General features: G+C 44.2%; 1 protein-coding gene across 3 annotated transcripts in view; it reads right to left on the bottom strand.

Annotated features, from left to right (window-relative positions):
* LOC138292094 (afadin- and alpha-actinin-binding protein-like) overlaps positions 1–21,386 on the bottom strand; it is a 68,310-nt gene that overhangs the window by 18,886 nt on the left and 28,038 nt on the right. For all 3 annotated transcript variants that reach the window (XM_069230470.1, XM_069230471.1, XM_069230472.1), the window contains exons 2-4: positions 11,104–11,311; positions 10,729–10,864; positions 87–556 (exon numbers count right to left, since the gene is read on the bottom strand). In XM_069230470.1, coding sequence (XP_069086571.1) covers positions 87–556; positions 10,729–10,864; positions 11,104–11,311 — 814 coding nt within the window. The remainder of the gene's footprint in view (positions 1–86; positions 557–10,728; positions 10,865–11,103; positions 11,312–21,386) is intronic.

The raw sequence follows: 21,386 nt of genomic DNA, 5'->3' as shown, positions 1-21,386 counted from the left end.
GATCGAAGGTTCCTTTGAATTCTGCAGTCACTCTCCCATACATGCTGAATACCTTTCCTGCTACCACGATGGGGATCTCCACTCACCTGTAATAGCTGTTGCTGTTGGCATATGAGCTCCCGACTAGCAGCAATTTCCTGCCTCAGGTCTTCCAGCTCTGGACTCTCCACCACCTTCCTTCGGTTCTCCTCAATCTCCTGCCTCAATGCAGCCAATTCCTGGTCCCGGCTCTCTCCCGTCTGACGGTTCTTCTCCATCTCTTGCCTCAGGTCTTCCAGCTCAAGTGTCCGTTTCTTTACAATATGGCAGCTCTCTGCAACCTCTTGCCTCAGCTCCTCCAGCTCCAGGTCACAAGTCTCAGCCAGCCTCTTGCTCTCTTCAACCTCCCACCGCAGCTCCTGAAGCTCCTGGTCCTGACTCTTGCTGGTACGCCACCGGCCACCCATCTTCAGCTTCATCTCTCGCAGCTCCTCCTTGACTTTTGCAAGTTCCTTGTCATGGTCCGTGACACTGTTCACCAGGTCCCGCTCACGCTTTTGCCCTGCTGGGCGAGAACCTGTTAAAAAAAAGACAAAGGAATAAGCTTTAATAGAAAGGAGAATACGGGTGAGCGATGCGAGAACATAAGAGAAAAGGAGTCTGGCACATGACATCTACAACTAAGACCAGAGTACAACATGAGGTATTAAAAAAGTAACTAAAAAAAAAAAAAAAAAAAAAGAAGGAGTATTAACTAACCAAATGGGCAACAGAAAAAACTGGTCTTACAAATAAAATGTGAAAGGTAGAACAGAGGACATGCGAATAGAATACCGAACAGATGACATACTAAAAATCTGAGAACTAAAGAGCACACCATTGTTAAGTACTTAATGACAGGAAGTGGAGCAAAGAACACAACATATCCTAAGTTCTATGTTTTTCCCTGTGTCATTTGTTCAAGGTTTCTCTAGCAACAAAGACCATACAAAAACAAAGGAAACTAGACATAGGGAAGTGTGAGCATCAATAGCAACATACTTCTGTAACCTTAACCTCAGTAAGAAAAGGGCCGTAAACAGGAACCAGGTGAAAAAAACAATAGAAAGTGGAGCCTAGAACAGACAGACAAGAGAAGCCTAAAGCAGGACATATAAACGAAATGGGTAACACAGAACATGCCAAATCGGTTAGAGAAGGAAGCCAGAAGAGGGGACCTTGACAGTGACGGAGTCCTGCAGCAAAAAGAGAGTGAACTACCAAGGATAAGGGAACAACATGTGCAACTGAGAGCAGTAATCAACCCAGCAAGAGAAAAAAAAAAACAAAAAAAAAAACTGACTTTAATATGCAACACAGACATGCACAGAATATTTTTTGCCAGGTCTCTGGCACCTGCGCCAGGTCTCTAAGTGCTGTATGTAAAGAGTTGTATGGCTTGAGGTATAAGGAGGTCACAGACTTGGAAAGAGACAGGGGTTGGCAGCACAGAGTATGAGTCTTTCATGCCTGTGTTTACAGGCTTTAGCACATTCATGCTGGACCCATTGGCTTTGCCAGTGATTGTTTTTGTGAAATGAGAGTGCTTACAGGTAGGCTTGGGTCCAGAGATGACTGCGCTAGAGAATGGACGCTGTAGTTAGATTGTGAGGCCCAACAACTCAAACTGATTTGGGGTTGTGTTGCAATCAAAGGGGAAAGGTTATCAGTTGGACAGCACTGTTCATATTGAAGCAGGGTCAAGGCCGATTTGCATATCGTTGGTCTTTGTCTATAGTGGCACTGCAAGCAAAAAATGCATAGTAACATGGCCCAAACTAATAACCATTGGCTGACATTAATCCAAGCATTCCACTCCTCACTGTTTTTTGCAGTGGTTTTAACTACAGTCACTAGTATTGTCCCTCGCGTTCTGACAGCTGTTTTCCCTTTTAAGGTAAAATCCGTGGTCTCTGTTGCAGTCAATACAGTTGCTGTGGTTACTGCTGTCATGGCAGTGTTTGCTAAGGTGGTCGGTGGTGTGATGTTGCTCATGTGATCTTGTGATCACGTTTTTATTGCTGCCGTGATCCCTGCTGGTCGTGCTGCTTTGTGACAGCTGCAGTGGATATCACTATGCCCCCAGCAGGTAAAGCTGTGGCGAAAGTGGTTTTTATTTTAAAACTACTTCATATGCTTTTATCTTTTGTTACAGCTATTGCTGCTGTGGTTTTGGCAGTGAAACAATGTGTTGCTGCTGTAGCCGTTGCTTTGGTAGAAGTTATTGTTGTAATTGTTTGTACAATGCTCAAGGTGGGTTGAGGCCCTGGTCTCTGCAGTGGTCACTGCCATGATGCCCCTGTAAACACTCCTATAGTCCCTACTTTTATATCAGTGGTCGCTGCTGTGGTGCCCCATATACTACTGATGTGGACGCTGTGACCCACACTGTTGGTCACTGTTTTCTCTGCTATGGTTACATCTGTGGCCATGGCTGCTGTCCCTGCTGAGGTTGCTACTGTGCGGGCAGCTGTGGCAGCTGTCCCTGCCATAGCAGCAGCTACAGTTATAACTGGGCTCATTGCTGTAATGGCAGCTGTGGTCACTGTTGTGGCAGCTGCTGTTGTGTTCCTTTCTATGGTGATAGTTGGGATTGCTATTGTGATCCCTGCTGTTACAGTTGTGGCTGCTGCTGCCCTACTTTCATGGAAGCTGGGAACTTTACTTTTGTTCCTGCTGTGGTGGAAGCGGTCACCATTGCTGTGCTTGCAATGATTGTTCTATTCTTTGCTCCTACTATAGTGATCAGGATGGTAGCAGTTGTGGCCACCACCGTGCCCTCTGTGGTCCTGCAGCAGTGAATCTGTCTTCTGTGGCTGAAGTTGCAGCTGTGTTTGTTGAATTGTTGTCCTTATTGTGAAGCCAGCTGTGCCCATTGCTGTGGTTGCTACCGTTTTACTACTGTTCTGGGAGCTGTTCCACTGCTGTGGTGGCAACCATGGTCCATGCTGTTTCCTGCTGTGGTCCCTGCTGTGGTCAGTGCTGTGGTCAGTGCTGTTGTCTGAATTCCTTGCAGCGGTTGCTGCGGTTCTGGTGGAGCTAAACCCTTCCCCTTCCCTTTTGCGAATGGATTAGCACCAATTTGAGACTGGTGCTAACTGGTATTATTTTTGTGACTGCAAAACAATCATACATTGGACTGCGACTCGCAATTAGAATGGAATGCCCCTTCCTAATTGTGACTCGTAAACCCCATTTGCGATTTGGTAAATAGATTACCGAATTGCAAAATAGGGTCTGTACATACAGAAATGTTTTTTTTTCCTGTCGCAAATGGTCCGATTCTGCGAAACAGGCCATTTGCGACAGGAAAAATTGTACGTACATCTGGCCCTATATTTTATGGGGATAGCTGAGTGGATTAGTAGAGCCAGCCTTTACAAGCACTTTAAAACGAAGTAATGTATGTGAGAGAGGAGCTATGGAAAGATGTTTCGACGCCTCGTCTGGGGGTAGGAGGCGCTATATAAATACTATTACAATACAATGTGGGGTACCTTTGCCAGGTAGTAGTGAGTGAATCTGGGGTGGTAGTCATGGGGTGGGGGCGCTAAAAAAAAAAAGTCTGTCGCACAGGGCACCACCAGCGCTAAAGCCGGCCCTATTTACAACTGTGCTTGCTGCTGTTCCCGTCACAGTGGAGGCTGCATTCACAGCAGTGGTCTCCGATTACAGCAGTTATCAAGCACGTGGTCCCTGCAACTGTTGCAGCTGCTGCGGCTCCCTTTGCTGCTCTCCCTGCTGTAGTAGGATCTGCTGCAGATGTGTCTGCTATGGTGTCGTCTGTGGTTGAGTGTTCCAACTATAACAAAACGATGAAAGGTCCATATGCATCCAAATACAAGAAAAAAAATAGCTGGAAGAGATTTTATAACTTAATGTACAGAGGCCCTGTACACACAATTATGTGCCCGTGCGGGCCAGTGCGTGCCAGCAAAACTGAAAGTAACTTATTGGCTTGAACATAAATCAAATGTTAGAATGAGAAACAGCAAAGCACAATCTATACTTGGACTCGGAGCGACACGAAAATGACTACTCGCTGTGCGAAAATACGGTTTCAACACTGAAGGCAGCAGAAACTACAATGAAGATTAGAAAGACTGAATCGAAAGGAGGGGGCAGGCAGAAGGTGGATTCCGTTTCCTGGAACAAAGGTTAGTATTCATAATGGCAAAGAATACAAAATTTTCTAGTGTAGTGTTAAGAATTTTAGATTCTATTAAGGACACGAAGGCGAGGATAACACTTCTCAATTCTTTACTACTCGAAAACAGCAGCCAATGAAAAAACAATAAACATGAGAGGCTTTGAACACTGCCTCCCATAACCACCAATAGCAGACCAACAGTCTATAAACAGGGGAGGCACCAACTGACGTCCTATTTCTTTGAAAATCAAAAAACCACACAGATCAAGTCCAACAAAAGTCTCTGGGACGAAGAACAATCCACCAAATATCCAGTTTACCAAGAACAACCAAACGACGGCTCGTCCAAAGTTCATCCTTGTTTGGCATCCGTGTCTGAAAGAAAAAATCCATTATAAGACTCGAGAATAATATGATAAAAATTTCCAGGGCAGGAAACAAAAGATTCCAATACAAATCATTGAATAATATCATTCAATTCACCTTATATACTGGGTGCGATAATCCTCGCCTCCGTGTCCTTAATAGAATCTAAGATTCTTAACGCTACACTAGAATATTTTCTATTCTATGTCCGGACCGGAGGCTCAGATTATGCTGGTTCAAAGCTGATCCACCACCAAATTAGACACATGTACTATAGGTTTATAATAAAACATTTTAAACATATAACCACTAGACCAATTGGCCGCTCTAAGAACATCCTCGAATCTGGAACCCAAAAGAAAAGCTTTTGATGCCATGGGCCCTCTGGTAGAATGGGCCCCATAAAGAGACATATCAATACCCGCCTCAGACATCACTCAACAAACTCAGCGTGCCAAAGTAGCTGCTGAAATTGGTTTGAAGTGTTTCTGGGTGGAAATAAGAGGACCCATTGGATCCACTCTGTAACCTGCAGTGCGTTCCTCATAAACCTTTAAACATTTGACTACACACAAATTAGCATTATGTGGAAATGCTGGATAATCCACAGATGAAGACATACATTTGGTACGCCTAGAAATGATAAAGGAAACCCCAGACGGAGAAAATAATACTTTGCGGACAATTGTTTCTTAGATAACAAATGATTCTCTGGCCCATTAGACAAAAAGGATACAACTTTCACATCCCAAAGTTGATAATAGTGTGGTCTAGGTGGGTTGGCCACTCTGATACCTTTCAGCAATTTACAAACCAAAGGGTGTTGCCCTGCCGGTTTATTATTAATCCAAGAATGTCCAGCAGAATTAGCCAATCTAAAATTATTTACCGACCTGTAACATAGACCAGAGTCTGCACTCAGACAGGAAATTTATAATGTCCTTGACTTCGGATCCCACGGGATCCACATCTCCTCGAATGCACCAACCCACCCACTTCTTCCATGCCAGGGAATATCGTTTGTGGGTGGAAGGAGCCCAAGCTTGTTGTATAAACGAGGAAGCTGAAGCCGAAAGGCCCTGCACTTGTGAATATCTCCCGATATTTTCCAGGCCATGAGACACAGCTGACCTGATAGAAGAAGAGGATGCAGGGAACCCACCGGATCCAGAAGGAGCTGCGGAAACACCGGGAGTTGAAGAGGAAGGGCAATAGAGTTCCAGAAGGGATGGAAACCAGGGTTGACTCTTCCAAAAGGGGGTTATGAGAACTGCAGACACTGCTTTCCGTCACAAGCACGTTGCGACTCGAGGAATCATGGCAAACGGAGGAAACACATAATTCATCTGGGATGACCAATCCTGCAGAAACACATCCGTCGCCATGGCCAGAGGATCTGGCCTCCAGCTGAAAATTTTTGATATCTGGAAATTGAGGCGAGACGCAAACAGGTCCACTTGACAAGGTCCCAATAACCCCATGACCTTCTGAAGAACAGAAGGTAGAAGTTTCCAGTCACTGGAATCCCTCAGAAAATCGAGAGTTCCAATCTGCCACTAAGTTGTCTTTGCCTGGAAGGAAGTCCGCAATCACCATAATCTTCCGATCCAGACTAAGATGCCAGAACTCCCTGACAATATTCGCCAGAAGGCGAGACCTCGTTCCCCAGATGGTTGATATACCGGACTGCGGACACATTGTCCTTTTTCAGAAGAATACAACAATTGCTCCTGAGGGGAGACAGAGATCTGATGGCAAAAGAACCCGCTAAGATTTCCAGACAATTGATGTGGAGATGCAATTCCTCTGAGGAGCACCTCCCCCCTGTCGAAAAAGGACCGCATCTCGCTCCCCAGCCCCAGCGACTGGTATCCAATTCTATCACCACCTTGGGAATGTCCCCAAAAATGGCCCTGCCGTTCCATGTCTCCATGTGAGAGAGCCACCACTGAAGTTCTTCCAGGGCTTCTAGCGAGAGTGGAACAAGGTGTTCGTACGAGAAACCCCGTTGAAGGAAATGGATCTTCAACCTCTGTAATGGAGAGGGCCCGGAAAAAACGCTTGGATCGAAGAGGCAAAAAGGCCTACAATCTGTGCTAGGGACCTCAAAGAAACCATCTGTTTCGATAACGCCATCTTCAACTCTCTCTTGATCGATTTCATTTTCTGAGGGGGAAGAAGCAACTGGGCTTGTACAGAATCTACCTGGAATCCCAGGAACTCCAAACGTTGGGATGGAATCATGCAGGATTTCTTGTGATTGATCACAAACCCCAGATCCTGAAGAAGAGAGCCCACCCATAGCAGATGGGTCAACAATAGAGATTGATCCTGAGCCATGACAATCATGTCATCTAGATAGATTATCAATTGAATGCCTCTCTCGCGAAGATGTTCCACTACTGGTTTCAAGAGTTTGGTGAACACCCACGGAGCTGAAGATAGCCCGAAAGGGAGCCTCAGGTATTCGTACCAAATGTCTCTCTACTAAAATTGGAGATATAGTGGATGGGAAGGCGCTATGGGGACTGATAAGTAAGCATCCTTCAGATCTAGACTAACCATCCAATCTCCCTTTTGAAGATCTCTCAACAGAGGGATGCCCTCCATCTTGAAGTGACGGTATACCACAAATGGGTTGAAATGCCTTAAATTGAGTGCTAGTCTCTGACCTCCTCCCTTCTTTTGCACCAAGAAAACGTTTCTGCAGAAACCCCTTGGGTGACGGAAGTTATCGCAATGGCCTTTTTTGTTAACAATTCCTGAATTTCGCCATCTATAAAAGATTTTGCTAGTTGGGAAAAAAGGATAGGATGAGGTAAGTCGTGTTGAAGAGGGACCGATACCAGCTCTATGGAATACCCCTGAACAGTATCTAGAACCCATGCGTCTGAGGAAATGGAAGCCCATTTTTTAATAAAAAATTTTAGTCTGCCTCCTAAAGGGATAGAAGGAAGAGGAAGATTTTTTTTACCTGTGGGGGTGTTATCAATGGCTCTGTATCCTCTATGTGTGCCACGATTGTTGCGGTTGCGTGCTCCTCTATATCTGGAGGGGCAGAAGCCTGCTTAGGAAGGGTCCTGGGTATAACCCCTGCATCTTGGATAAGAACCTCTGGCAGGACCTTGTTGAAATTCCTGGCCGGTCGAGCGTCCTCGAAATTGACCAGCACGTCCAAAAAGTGGATTAAACATGGTTTTAAGGGAGGATTGAGATTTATCCAGAGAGGTGAAAGTATTAACAAACTTTGCAAGGTCTTTCACAAACTTGTCCCCAAAAAGTTGCCCCTCGGCTAGAGGGCCTACTTCAGCCGAAGCCAAATCTGCCAAATGAGGGCCAATACGCAGTAAGACGGACTTTCTGCGTTCGGACGCTAATGCGCAATTCGTAGTTCCAAGGAAACAGTGCACGTTGCGTCCACCCAGCCAGCACCTCCGGATGGATTGCTGCACCAGTTTCCTGACCCTGAAGAGCCAATTTGAGGATTTTTGCAAGAGTACCAGACACATCTAGCAATTTATCTTGACAAGCCTTGAGGGCCCTGTCTATTCCTTTCTTTGGGTCCTTGTTATATTTAAGAAAATTCATCTTTGTGTTGTCAATCTCAGGAGTGAGTGCAGTTTTATGAGGTAAATCTGGTCGCGGACACTCCGATCTCAATCTGGATCGGACCTCCTTCTCAAACACTTTTCAAATATGCAAATGCATATAATCTGTAACAGCAGGGGCTGGAGCCCAATCTGATGGTTTAGGGTGAATAATATCAGATGGCTCGAAAGAAAAAGGAGAGGGGGAGAAAGAAGAGTAAAGTTTACGCTTTTTCGTGCATTTCTTAGGTGGAGCAGAATCCTGAGAGGAAGCAGAGCCCGAATCAGAGACAGTGGTAGGCAAAGTAATAGGCGTGGAAGGATCAGAAGCATAAGTGTGCTCAGAGGTAGAAGGAAAAGGTATATTGGCCAATTTGCTCTTGTGAGGCCACATTTGCTCAGTAGAAGGTACAGACGGAGATGAAGTATCCCCAGAAGGAAGAGAAGGAGAAAGGCCAGCCAGGTCATCAATATTTTTGGATAAGGGTACAAGGGCTGATGAAATTGCCTTATCTAAAAGATTTCTGTATGGAAGAGTCAATAACCTGTTCAAAACAGAGGTCAAAATAGTAATCTTCGTCTTCATAAGGACCATACATCTCCAGGCCCTGACCAGGATATTCTTCATCAGACATGGTATTGCCACTTGTCAATACGTCAAAGTTTGAAGTGCTCACAATTGCTGAAAAAAGCAAGTTTTTAAATTGTTCCAACACCAGCCAGCACAGGTCAGGGTGTCAGAAAATCCCAGAATAATGAAACTAAACTGCTAGATGTGTTGCACCAGGAGACGAGTGCCTGCACAAAAAAATCTATAGCAACTGCTATTGGAGAAAAAACGAGGCACAGCAGGATAAAGATTATATATATATCACTGCCCCTGTTGAGTCAGCCCGGGGCCGGCGTCCATAGTCCGATGAGAGAGGGAAGTTGACGCACGTCACTTCCCTCCCTCGTGAGTTGTATGCACCTGAAAAGCCCAATTGGGCTGTAGACGTGCGTCTCCTGATGAGCACAACAAAACTCGTGACCTAGAAGTCAGGCAAGCTCTGCCTGACTGTCTGGTCGTTGCCAGGCCAACAAGGCGCCCCGCGCAAAGACAAAAATAGCCGCAAGGTGGGGACGCTGAAAATAACCGCCGCGAGCGGTTAAAAGGGAGAAAATAAGCAAATAAAGCCCCAGGGGCCGCTGTAACCTAACCTGCTGCGCGCAAGCGAGGCACGCCTGGGAACACGGCAAAATAAACAAAGCCGCCGGCAAAGAAGACTGAAGCACGCGAAAAGGTACGGAAGTCAACAGAAACCGAAATTAATCACGGTTGCAACACTCACTCTATCGCGCCCATAATAGCAAAGCGCAAGGACAATGCAACCATAAAATCACAGATAGCCATGATCAATTTAGGCACAAATGGGAAGGCACTTATCCGACTGCGAAGCAGCAAAGTAAGAGGACGTCAGTTGGTGCCTCCCCTGTTTATAGACTATGTTGGTCTGCTATTGGTGGTTATGGGAGGCGGGGTTCAAAGCCTCTTTAATGTTTGTTTTTTCATTGGCTGTTTGAGTAGTAAAGAATTGAGAAGCATAATCTGAGCCTCTGGTCCGGACATAGAATACCAACTACACAAGGAGAGAAATTCCACTGTCCAAAGAGACACTTGCTTATTTGTTACGATTTAACAAATGTTATGGTTTGTGTACACCACGCTATCCGTGCATTTTAAATTCATATTATAGAAAGGTGATCTACGAGATTTGACTAAACATTGTTTTAATGCATTTAGTTGTAAGCAAAGAAAGATGTGATGTTTGTCTAAAAAGCATAATGCTAGAAATTCACTCAGCATAAACTATTGGCACAGAACTATGAAGGAACGTTTTGCGACAAACATTAAAGCACAATTAGAAAACTGATTACGAAACACCTTCGGAAGTAATTTTTTTTAAATGCTTTAAATAAATAGCAGCCATGCGCTCAGGAAGTTGTGTAGGCAAAAGCATTCTCCCAATGTAAAAACAACCTGGCGCTAAACTATTACGAAATGGATGGCCTCAAATGAAAGATTATTTATATGTGGTACAGGAGACTATAAAGACGTGTGTCTGTTGAAGATTGCTGTGAAGCCACTAATAAGACTTGAAGTTGAACTTCGGTGCCCAAACAGAAAATGCTCCTGGCACTGGAAAACACGAAAAAAAAATGGCAGGCCCATCAAGAGAGGACTCACAGGCTAATGGGACAAGAGCAATTGTGAAATGCGTGTATTAGTAAACGAAATCTTCTCTTCAATCAGAAGCTATTGAACGCCTTGACAAATTCATAAGGTTTTAATCAGCTTAGATCAACTTTGGTATCAAGGACACATCTTGGAGAAGAGTCTGGGTTCTTTAATTTTCAAACAATAGTTTTGCTGGTTCCCCAGTAGTAAACCAATGCATCTACTAATAATATCGTCCATTAATCTCAGATTGGCTCTGGACCAAAATAATAGGTACTCAAAGGACACCGTCATGCTGGGACACTCCGGCCAATAGTCTGAGAAAATCCTACACCAACTGAAGGGGTAGGGATAATAAACTGGTAATGGTAAGGCCTGGATGCACCTACCTTGTCCACGTAGCTTTTCAATGTGTCTCCTCAGTTGGCGCCACTGGCTTTTGATGTTGCTTGTTGCCTGCTCCTGCACACACTCATTCGACTTGTCTTCACCTCGAAGTTTTTGACTGCTGAAGTCCAAAGAAGCCTAGTGAGATAGAAAAGGCTCTGGTTTTTAGGAAAGTGTGAGAAGATAGGAGGAGTGCAAGTAGTTATGGTGCAAGGCATGGAGCAGGAGAACAATGTAGGAGGCATAGTGACACGGAGAAGACACAGGAAACAGGGTGCCAATAACAAGTCACAGGGTGAGAAGCGGTAGTAGGTTACAAGTCACATGAAGCCAGGAGACCTAATGTGCCCTAGCGGAGGGAAGTCTACAGAACTTACTCTTCGACTGTCTTGACTCATGCTGAGGCTGTAGCACTGGGAGTCCTGGCTGGTGGTGTGACGGGTTGGACTGAGCCGGCGGTACAGGCCCTCCACCTCAATTATCATTCGATCCCGGTCCTGCCTCAGTTCCAGGTTCTCAAGCATCAGCTCCAGCATCTGTTTCTCCAGGTCCACAAGTGTGCGCAAGATATCATCCTCTTCTTTCCTGGCAACCACAATGACAGATAAGGTAATTTAGCCTGGAAGAGAAGGAATCCAAGTACCACCAGGTGATGCTTATTCTGAGGTAGACTAGTCATGCTCAAGTTGGCCTTTTTATTCAGTCTTCCCTCCTAAGACACTTGCATTTGATTTCCCCATCTCCAAATTTCTCTTTTCAGCTGCGGTGTGACACTGCATAGCACGAGGCCCAGGAGCAAATGTACAATGACAACTATCTAAATGACTTGGTGGCAGCATGGATAGATCCAACAGACCTAATTTTAGAAGAAACTTCCTGGAACGAGCACTAGGAACATACCATTGATTAGCCCAAAGCCCTCATCCCTCATGTGGTGGATCGAGGGGAACCTGTTCTTTACTGTGGTGAACAGGGCACCAAATAACAGGATCCCTATCCCTCGCTACCATTTGACTCCCAAAATGACATGAGGCAGAGACAGACAGCAACGAGTCCGCTCAGCCTGTATATTTTACAATGAGAGTTCAAAGGATGGTGTAAATTACACCATAAATTCCTGCAAAGTGCAGCAAAAAGCATCAGTGTTCTAGCATGTGATGGCAGACAGAATTATTTCTTTTGGGTGTTTTATTTTTTTCCAGAACTCCACCTGAGCAATGTGTGTCCTTAAGTACAATTTGCATCTGCTTCACCTTGCGTGGCAGATGAGTTTCTTGGTGGATCTCAGGAATCGAAGATGTCCATTCCATTTGTAACCTGAAACACTAAATGTTTAAAAGTGATTTGAAGTTTCAAAGTTGTTAGGGGAAAACATGAACATTTGATACTTAAAGTAGTTTTAGTGATTGTATTCATAGCTTGGGTACTTCTATTCGAACATATGGAATGTACAGTGAATGAGAATACACTTTCTATCCTGGTTTACAAGTTTTCCATTAGGTTCTCTCCTTTGCACTCTTGGATCCAGTATGCCTTTAGCCTTTATGCGGTTCCAAGATAGAGGTTGATGTAAATGATGTCCTCCACCTTATCGGGTGGCCACATCCAGTTGCCACGCACGAGTGAATAAACTCAAGGGTTCCCTCCAGAAGTTTAACGCCAGTTGGACACAATGTCACCTTGGAATATAGGAAGAGGGGCATTTTACCTTGTTTGATGTAGATTAGGATGGACACTTAACCAAGATGAAGGCGTTTTGGAGTCTATTTTATTTGCAGTAGAAGAGATTGTCAGAAGGTTGCTTGCATCTTTTTTAGGGTTCAAGTAGGGAAAGAATACGCACTCCCAGTAATTATCTGAGATTTCTCCAGAGGCTAGGACAGCCAGCAAGGCCCTCTCCATTTTACCCACTAAATTCAGCTCTTAATTTGAGCTGGTTTTTCCTGGTGGGGGACCATTGGCACTCACTTTTAGAGACCGGTTCTTACTTTTCTTTACAGACTGACCTAAAAGACAGAAGAACACAAAAGTAGGAAAGGATAAATAAGAGAAAGGCACAAAAACCGGGACAGCGAAAACAGGGACAAAAAAGAACCTGTAAGATTGAAATAAAGAGACAGAGAATGTTTGGTGGTGAAAGAAAAAAAAAAATAATAATCAGGTGGTGGAATCAAGACTATGCAGCTTTGTTGTTCGGCAACCTCGACATCCGGCACCAACACCTGCAGGCTTCTGAGAAATCTTTGGGTACCGGCACTTTTTTTTTTTTTTTTTTTTTACAAATTAACACTAAAATACAACAGTAGTAATGTACTGAATATTACAGTAGCGTCTTTCTAGATCACGATCTCGCCCTATCACCTCACAGCCTTTTTCCTTCCTGTGCGTTTCTTCCTTCCGTAGAACTTTGACTAGTTACTAATATGGTGTTTCTGTGGGAGAAATGCCCAATAGGGCCATGACGGCCAGTTCATTCAACTAAAGCACAGACGTGTACTTTACTCCAGCCTTCGGAGGTAACCATGAGGAGACATGTAGCGTTTTACAACACTCCTAGATAATGACAGTTCTTTTTTTTCTAGGAGGGTGTTTTGGGAAATATTTATATGTTTATAGATTAGTCTGGAGTTCGCTTCATTTGCTAAACTGGCATCCAAGCTGGCTTCTGCCTAGTTATTATGATCTTGGTAGGCCTCTTTATTCACAGTCGACTGCGATATCCAAGGTCGTGGCTCAGGTCAATCAGAAGTGACACCAAGGCCAGTGATCAGTGATCAGTGATCACTTCTTCAGTCACCAGCGCATGCTTCTTGATGGTATAGGAAAATTCCATACAATTCCCAGACGACACATGGCCTCATGACAGCGGTTTCTGTACAGGAAGCGTTGCAAGTTAACAGATAAGATACTGTAAACCAGGTATCTACATCTGTAGCATAGCAAAATAAAAAACATATATACCCGTAATAGTGTAAAGCAGGACTGTTAAACGTAGGTCAAGGAGGCTTAGGCTCATGACAGTTTTGCCAGGCACCTACATCAGAGATTTACATACACAAACATAAAAATAGAACATTTACATAATGGTTGCCCTGAAATTCTGGCATAGATTCAGAACTTCTGCACATAGTTTAGACACTACTGAACTAAACTTAAGACCATTTAGGATTGCCTGCACCCCAGCTAAGACAACGTGGCGTCAAACATGAATCATCTGTTACATAAGAAAAAGCAAAGAAAAACATCGTCACATGGAAATCACATGGCAGACATGGGCTACTGGACCACAACTGTGCTGGTTGAAGTGGTTTGTCACTGGGGTCCGTATGCCTGTGACTCCGCAAACTGGGCTAAGTACAAACCTTTCTACACTTGTCTCTCAAGGTAATGACAGTGAGGTGCCACAGGCTTTTCAGGGAGGTAGTGTTGGGTTGGAAACTCAGAAACAAGCAGGCAATAACACATTGCCCAGCCCAGTGCCTGCTTTCAGTTAGAAAGTTCTTTAATCTCACAGAAAAACAAAATATTACACATTCCAAGAATGCCCCACATACAAGGATGCAACCTCTCCCACAAATCATGCTGAAGGTCTATGCAGTCTACAGTGTTCATCTCCCCATCCCCCACCATCATGGAAGTTCCCAATGACTATGGTAACGTGGCAAAGACATATAGGCATTAACTTTGACTAGGCAAAGGTGCCTATCACAGCACATTACCCCAGTGGATAGTTCATTGGTCAGTTAAACAGTGTTTATGTCCACAGAGTTTTTACTAGGAAAGGTTTGCACTCTAGCAGCAGGTTTCCCCTGTGTGCATATTGGGCAGTCTTAATTATTGCAAGTTCAGTTTGAGTGTTACCCGGTCAATGGAGTTGTGGAACAGTGGCTGTGGATGGTGCAGTTAGCAATCTTGGTGTCTGCAGCGAAGATTGGGGGAGGAGGGCTGCAGACAGCAGTCTTCTTTGGCCAACTATATTTAACCGCACGACAGGCCTGCTTGGCAGGCACTTGTCTTCAGCAGTTGCAGCCTCTGGGCCTGCACAAGTAGCTCCTCAGATGAGCAATCCGGATAGGCAGTGGCAATACCAGTACTTTGGAGACCGCATCGGAATGCCAAATAGCAGGATGATAGTCTAATGGCTACTTCTACATGCAGCCCATGACAGAAGCCACATTGGGGGGGATTTAGAGAACCCTTACAACTCTTTGATACAGGCTTTGCTTCCTGAAGGCAGTCCGCTACATCTGGATGTTCCACATGTCAGAAAACGATGGGCTCCTCCTCATGTGTAGTCCTTCCTGCTTTAGGGCCAGGCAGTCTCCTTACTCATCTAAGCAGGCAGACTTCTAGGTCCTGCGTAGACCCTAAGCTTCTCAACAAGTTGTACACTTCAGGTGATAGCCCCTCACCTCTGGGAGACTGTCAAGAAGACACCAGCCTTGCTTACAGAGTAGACCTTAGAGTCCTCTGCAGAGCACGCCCTTCCTAGGTCAAGAAGAACTTTGAACAAGAAAAAAGTGGGCTGCCTTGCCCTCCCCGTTTTATACTAATTTTCCAGATACAGGATGCAGATTCATTGTCTAAGGTTCTGGAAGCTGTTATGGTGTGGTCCCCTTTCAAATGGGATTTTCTAGCTGTGGCTCAGACACATCCTTTGTGCAAGGTGATGGATCTCACAGCAGGTAGCAATGATGTTGTCTACAAGATGGAGAACCCAAAACAAGGGCACCCTGAAGTGTGAGATCTGAATATATTAAAGTGAAATGAAAAGTACTAGTGTAAAGTTATGAAGGATTTTTTTGTAACGGCTGTATTGCTGACATTTAAAAATGTACATACATGTAAGTTCTACAGAAAGGTTGCTTTAATAAAATCATATAAATATTCCACAGTTGGATCAGTGATTGGGTCCATGTCAGTGGATATGATGCCATTTTTAATACCTGTAGATTGATAATTTTCTGTCTTGACCATTTGCGCGGTTAGTGTAACTTTGCTATGACTATGGTGACTCCGCTGATATCTGGGGACTATGTCCCATAAGCCTGTTGGTGAAATCTGCGTGGAGTAGCCTTTGACCAGTTCCCCCATGCGGTTCACTGAAAAGCACCTACCTCGGTGCGGTATGCGAATGGGACACGCCCAGGCAATGCCCAGGCCAAGGGTGGGCCCATCTGTGCCAGTTAGACCCGAGGAGGCTTGGCTGGGCCCCTCTCTTGGCTCTGGCCAATGAACACTTGCTTTGTGTGGTCTTATTGCCCGCGTCCGGTGCTTTCTGTTTTTTGCCACTATTTTGGAAACTGGATCTTCGCTGGAGTCTGGTCGTCTCTTCTGGGATAAAGACTCAAGGCAGATTTGTCCGTTTGGAGGTATGCTTTAAACAGCTTCATGCTTGATTTGCTAATTTACAGTAGGCACTTGCAAGTGTTTTGTGACTAAGTCCAAGCAGTACGTAAATTAACCTTCCTTTAAAAGTTTCTGGGCCGTGACTTCCTTGGTTGGGGTTTTGTTGCTGTTATCCTTAGACTAGTGTTTTTTTCTCTTTCATTTTTCTTTATATCACATTTGTTGTTACTTATTCTCTGATAGGGAAACCGAAATCGCCTGCTGGTGCTTTAAAGCAGTTGGTGGAACTCCACCTTTAATCTTCTACTTCTCCGCTTTCGGATACCCCTGAAGCCTGTTCACCTGGTTCCTTAACTGTAGGCTTGGGGGCTGAAACACTGCCCTGGTGGAGGGAAGGCAAGAGGTTTCTCTGATGGTCATGCCTATTTTCGTGGCCTCTTCTCCATTGAGGCCTAGTACTACTCCTCCCATCCCTTTGGAACCAGAAGTACTGATAGCCGCCAATAAGGACATGGGGGTGGTAGAGAAAAGACAGACAAGATGCTGGCTGTAAATCAAAGTGACCTTGGGTTAATACTATTCAATCGCCCAAGTCAAAAGCCTTACCTGCCAGGGGAAAAGGACAAGTTGGAAACCTTAATGGATTCTTTTTGCAAGACTCTGATCTCTGCTTTGGATACTAGGTTGGCTCTGATTCGAGAGCAGTTGGCTGCAGTCGAGCTGGAGTTGAATAGGAAAAATCAGTTAGTGCAATCAATGGGAGATTGCTTTTCCACCATTACCTCTACCATTCTCCCTGTGGCCGACTACCCCAAGGCCTGCTCCAATTACACTGGGAGAAGGGCAAGCCGAGAGGTCTAGTACTCAGAGTGACATTTTACTTACTACATCGTGCACAGCCACATCTATGAGCGTGCAGGCCTACCCTGGTAGGCGATTTTTGGGGAATAAGTCAGTCTCTGCAGCTCAACAGGGGGCTACTGGGACTATTGGATCTAAGGGGAGGGTGCCATTTGTCCACATGGTTCCTTGCAAGGCCCGAAGGCAGTAAATCAAGATCATACTCCTAAACATGAGGTGTTAGAACTCCAGTCTACTACAGCATAGCCAAATTTACCCACAGAAGCTACTCCCTACGTTGTTGTTTTGGGCAGTGTGCCCCCACTTAACCCGGTCTCTACAGAAAGTTTGTCAGCTGAAATACAAGGTGATTCATTGGCTGGACTCACTCTCCTCTGGAGAGGCACTTTGGAAGATGGAGTATATGGTCAGAAAGGTTAAGTTGATAGGTAAAGCAAAGAAATCTCTGGTGGGTGATTGTGTGATCATAAATTTTAACATGCCGCTGATTGCAGGTAGGATCCTTTCTCTTACTAGTCATCTTGATGCTGGACTTGCCTTCTATTATGGCTCTCCCATTCTTTTTTTTTATTGTTTGTTTTTAAATAGGCCTCTGTCAGGGGACCGTATCTCAGTGTTACACCGGTGGCATACTCAACGTCATCAAGTTTCGGTTGAGCACAGCCTCTCAGCGATCCTTGGGGAGTTGTAGTTTACTAGCAGATTTTCACCCCTGGCCAACTTGGATGGTTGTGACCGACTTGAACTGGTAGCCACTGGGATGGGGGCTACTTCAAATATGTCCAACCAGCATGTCAAGGATCTACTGGTCTCGGATGAAAAGGCGATTAAAGTCACTAGTTGGAATATTGCTGTGCTTGCGGGCAAGTTGAAGGATCCCATGGGGCAAGATTTCAAAAGAGGCTTCGGAGTGATCTGTTTACAGGAGACTTGGGCAACATCTAACTTTTTTCTTAGAGGGGTACAAGACGTTTTTCACCCCAGCAATGTAATCTTGGACTGGAAGACCAAAGGGGGAGGGTTGGGGTTATCTTTGTATCATTGGTGATTAAGGGGAAGTTTAATTTATTAACTACAGGGGTCTCTTTGCAGGAATTGGTATTTAGTTCAGTTGGACCCTCCAAGTTGATATTGTTAAATGTCTTACAATGCTATGCTTAATTTGCAATACACAAGTAATATTTAGTCTCTGGGTTCATTTTTACGAAACAAGCATGGTACTAATACATCCACTGCTGATATTATGGTGGCTGGTGATTTTAATGTCCATTTGTGTGAGGATCCCAGGGTGAGGGAAGAGCAAGAGTCCGGATGTATGCTATTTCCCAGATATCACTTAGAACATTCACACCAGGGCTTCTTATTTAATGCTTTATTGAGCGAGTTTAATTTAGTTTTTTCTTTGGATAAGATTTCTCCATCTGGGTGTGTTCTAAATCCTACTTTTATTGGGAGAGGCTGCAAGACATTTATTGATTTCATTTTTGTCTCTGCATCCCTTTTCTCATCAAGACAGATACCCATGAGCCCTTTTAGTGATCATAATCACTGTGTCCTTACACTGGTCTCCTCTGGCTCACAAACATTCGGGGGTGGGTGTAGGAGTAGTTAGCAGAATTACGTTTCGGGGTAGGAGACTGAAGTGGTCGCAGTTAAAGACTGATATTTTCTATAGGACATTGTACTCCATTGCAAGAATTAGTTTAGAATTTGTCTACAGGTCAGTAGCTCACCTCGTGAAGTTCTAGGGGCCGTTGAAGTGATTTCTAATATGGCATCTAAGGCCCCAGTGTCACAGAGTATTATTGAATAGGCCCAGATGGTTTGACAAAGGCTGTTCCCTGGTTAAAAGCAGCTCATGTATGCCTTGAGCAGTAAGCCTAGAGAACCTATCCTAGTGAAGCATAGTCACACTCCGTGCAAAAAGGAGCTGACAAGGTGTAAGAATGATTTAAGGGATGCGGCCTGGGAAGACCGGCTTGAAGTACCTTGAAAAGCAGTTCTAAATTCTGGGGACTCGTTAGTAGTCCATTTCTGCCCCTGGAAACTGCTGTGTCCTTGGGGTCCCATATCACTGAGGATGATTGGGTCTCCTCCTTTGAGGAGTCCTTTAAGACTATGTACACTAATGAAGTAGGGGATGAGGGGATGGTGACCGGGACCTCGAACTTGGTATTCTGCCTGGAGGAAGTCAAGAAGGGCATATCAGGGTTAACTAGGAGTAAGGCTTCTGGATCTGACAGCATTCCTCCAGATATGTATATCTGTGATGATTAAGTATGGGCCCCAGTTTTTGCCTCACTTGTAACCATGTTGGTTAGGAAGAGACGTCCACAGACATGGGCGTTTTCTATCATTATTCCAGTCTTCAAAATAAGGGACAGGGACAACCCGGTGTGCTGTCTGCCCATTTTACTTCTCGGCTCTGTCGCGAAGGTAGTAGGGTGAGTAATTTTGGACTGATAAAGGAAGTGGGCAGATGAAAATTATAGGCTTTCATAAGTACAGTATGGCTTCCATTCAGGGAGGTCAACTGTAGATCAGGGTTTAAACCGTTATATAGTTTTAAGCCAATATACCATCGCAGTTCAGTTCACCCTGGTTTTATGGATCTTTCCTCAGCGTTTTACCGAGTTAATTGAGGTAAATTATGTCAGGTCATGTTATCTATGGGGGTGTACCATGACATTGTCCTCTTTTTAAGGGATCTGCATATAAATACTACGGCTTCAGTACGTTATTCTAGCAATCTCAAATGTTCTAGAAGTTTTCACATCAAAAAGGGGGTTCAGCAGGGCTGTATTTTGGCACAGTTTCTTTTTAATTTGTACATCAACACGTTAGAGCAGGTCTTGATTGACACCAAAGAAGACTGCCCACAGGTGGGAGCTGAGTGATTACCAGTGCTCATATATGTGCATGATGCGGTTATCATAGCCAGAACAGCTAGGGGTCTTTAGTCCTTGTTGAACTCTTTCGCTGCCTTCATGGTGGTCCTAGATTTATCAATTATTGTTCAAAAATCTTAAGTGATGGTCGTTGGCCCCCATAAGACCAAGACATGTTCCAGTGTTTTCCGAAATACAAGTGTTTTTTTCTTATTTCGGCCTGTTATTTGATTCTTCGCAGTGTTGGCGTCCTTTTGTGCGTAGGAATTTATACAGGCAAATGCAGCTGTATTTAGTTTTGCTTCAAGACTAGGGAAAAGACCGATTAAGGCAGTCCTTAAGATCTACCAGGCAAAATGCATTTCCAAGGTAGTTTACAAGCACGAGGTCTGGGGGTTTGTTAATCAAACCGATTTTCAGACCATTGAAAACTTTAAGATATCTGTTGTGTGTTCCGCAAAGCACACCTACCTTCTCTGTGCATGAGGAACTGGATGTGGGGTACATAAAGGACACTACAGCTTTTCACCTGATCTCCTTATGGATAGATATCTGGACAAGGCCTACGGCCAAGTTGAGTAAGGAGCTCCTAAAAGGCTCTATGTCCCTTGAACACTCACTTCAGATTCCTTGGCTCAAGTAATTTAAAGGATGTTTCGCAAAGCCTAGGCAGGAGCGAGTTTAGTACTCCGAAGGAATCGTTAGGACTGACCACAAATGGGCAAAAGAAATTTTTTTCCTGCTCAGGACTAGCACCCAAGAAAAGGCTGCCCTCCTGAAACCCCAAGTAAATGCCCACCTTCTGTTGAAGTCTACTTCTTTTATGGAGCCATATCTTTTACTAGTAAAAAGTATGTATTAGCGCTTTTTGTTGACCAGATTTAGGTTTGACCTTTTTCCATTTTTTCTTAGCTTTTCCTCTGGGGAGGAACAGGGATAATTTGTTGGAGTCCTGTGGTTGTTACAATTTGTCCCTGCAGGGCACTTTGCATTTTATAATGTTTTGCAAATTTTACAAGGTTTAAAGCAAGGCATTTATTATCCCGTTGCTAAAAAGAGTTAATTTTTCTCAAGTCTGATCTGCCCTTTTGTATGTACAATTGTTGTAGGAAGAAGGTATTTTCAATGTTGTATGCTTCTTAAAAGCTGCGATGAGACTGACAAAAACGTTTGACGGATTATTTAACTGGTTATGTTTTTCTATGTACTGTATGTATTATGATTTTTATATTAATGAATTTGTGTGCGTTTTTTTGTATATGTTGACATATTTTATCTATGGCTATTTTTGCTGGTTTCTGCTTTTATGATTTTTATTCTAAGGACCAAATAAAGCTTGATTTGATTTGACTTATTTCCTATTAAAACAATTGGATATTGTTTTCTGGAGGAGGATCTGTGACCTGCGTTAAATAAAGTTTTTTTAAAATATATATTTTGTCAATTTTGGGGATTTTTTAAAATGTTCTCAGTACCAGAGGTTGGCTGTGTTTGGTCGAGTTTAATATGCCTATTTCCATTTTAATTATGGACAGCAACATGGCTAATGTATACATCTCATA

Source organism: Pleurodeles waltl, chromosome 4_2 (assembly GCF_031143425.1).
Source record: "Pleurodeles waltl isolate 20211129_DDA chromosome 4_2, aPleWal1.hap1.20221129, whole genome shotgun sequence".
NCBI lineage: Eukaryota > Metazoa > Chordata > Amphibia > Caudata > Salamandridae > Pleurodeles > Pleurodeles waltl.
Note: the sequence above shows the minus strand (reverse complement) of the source record. Positions and strands in the feature narration are given on the sequence as shown.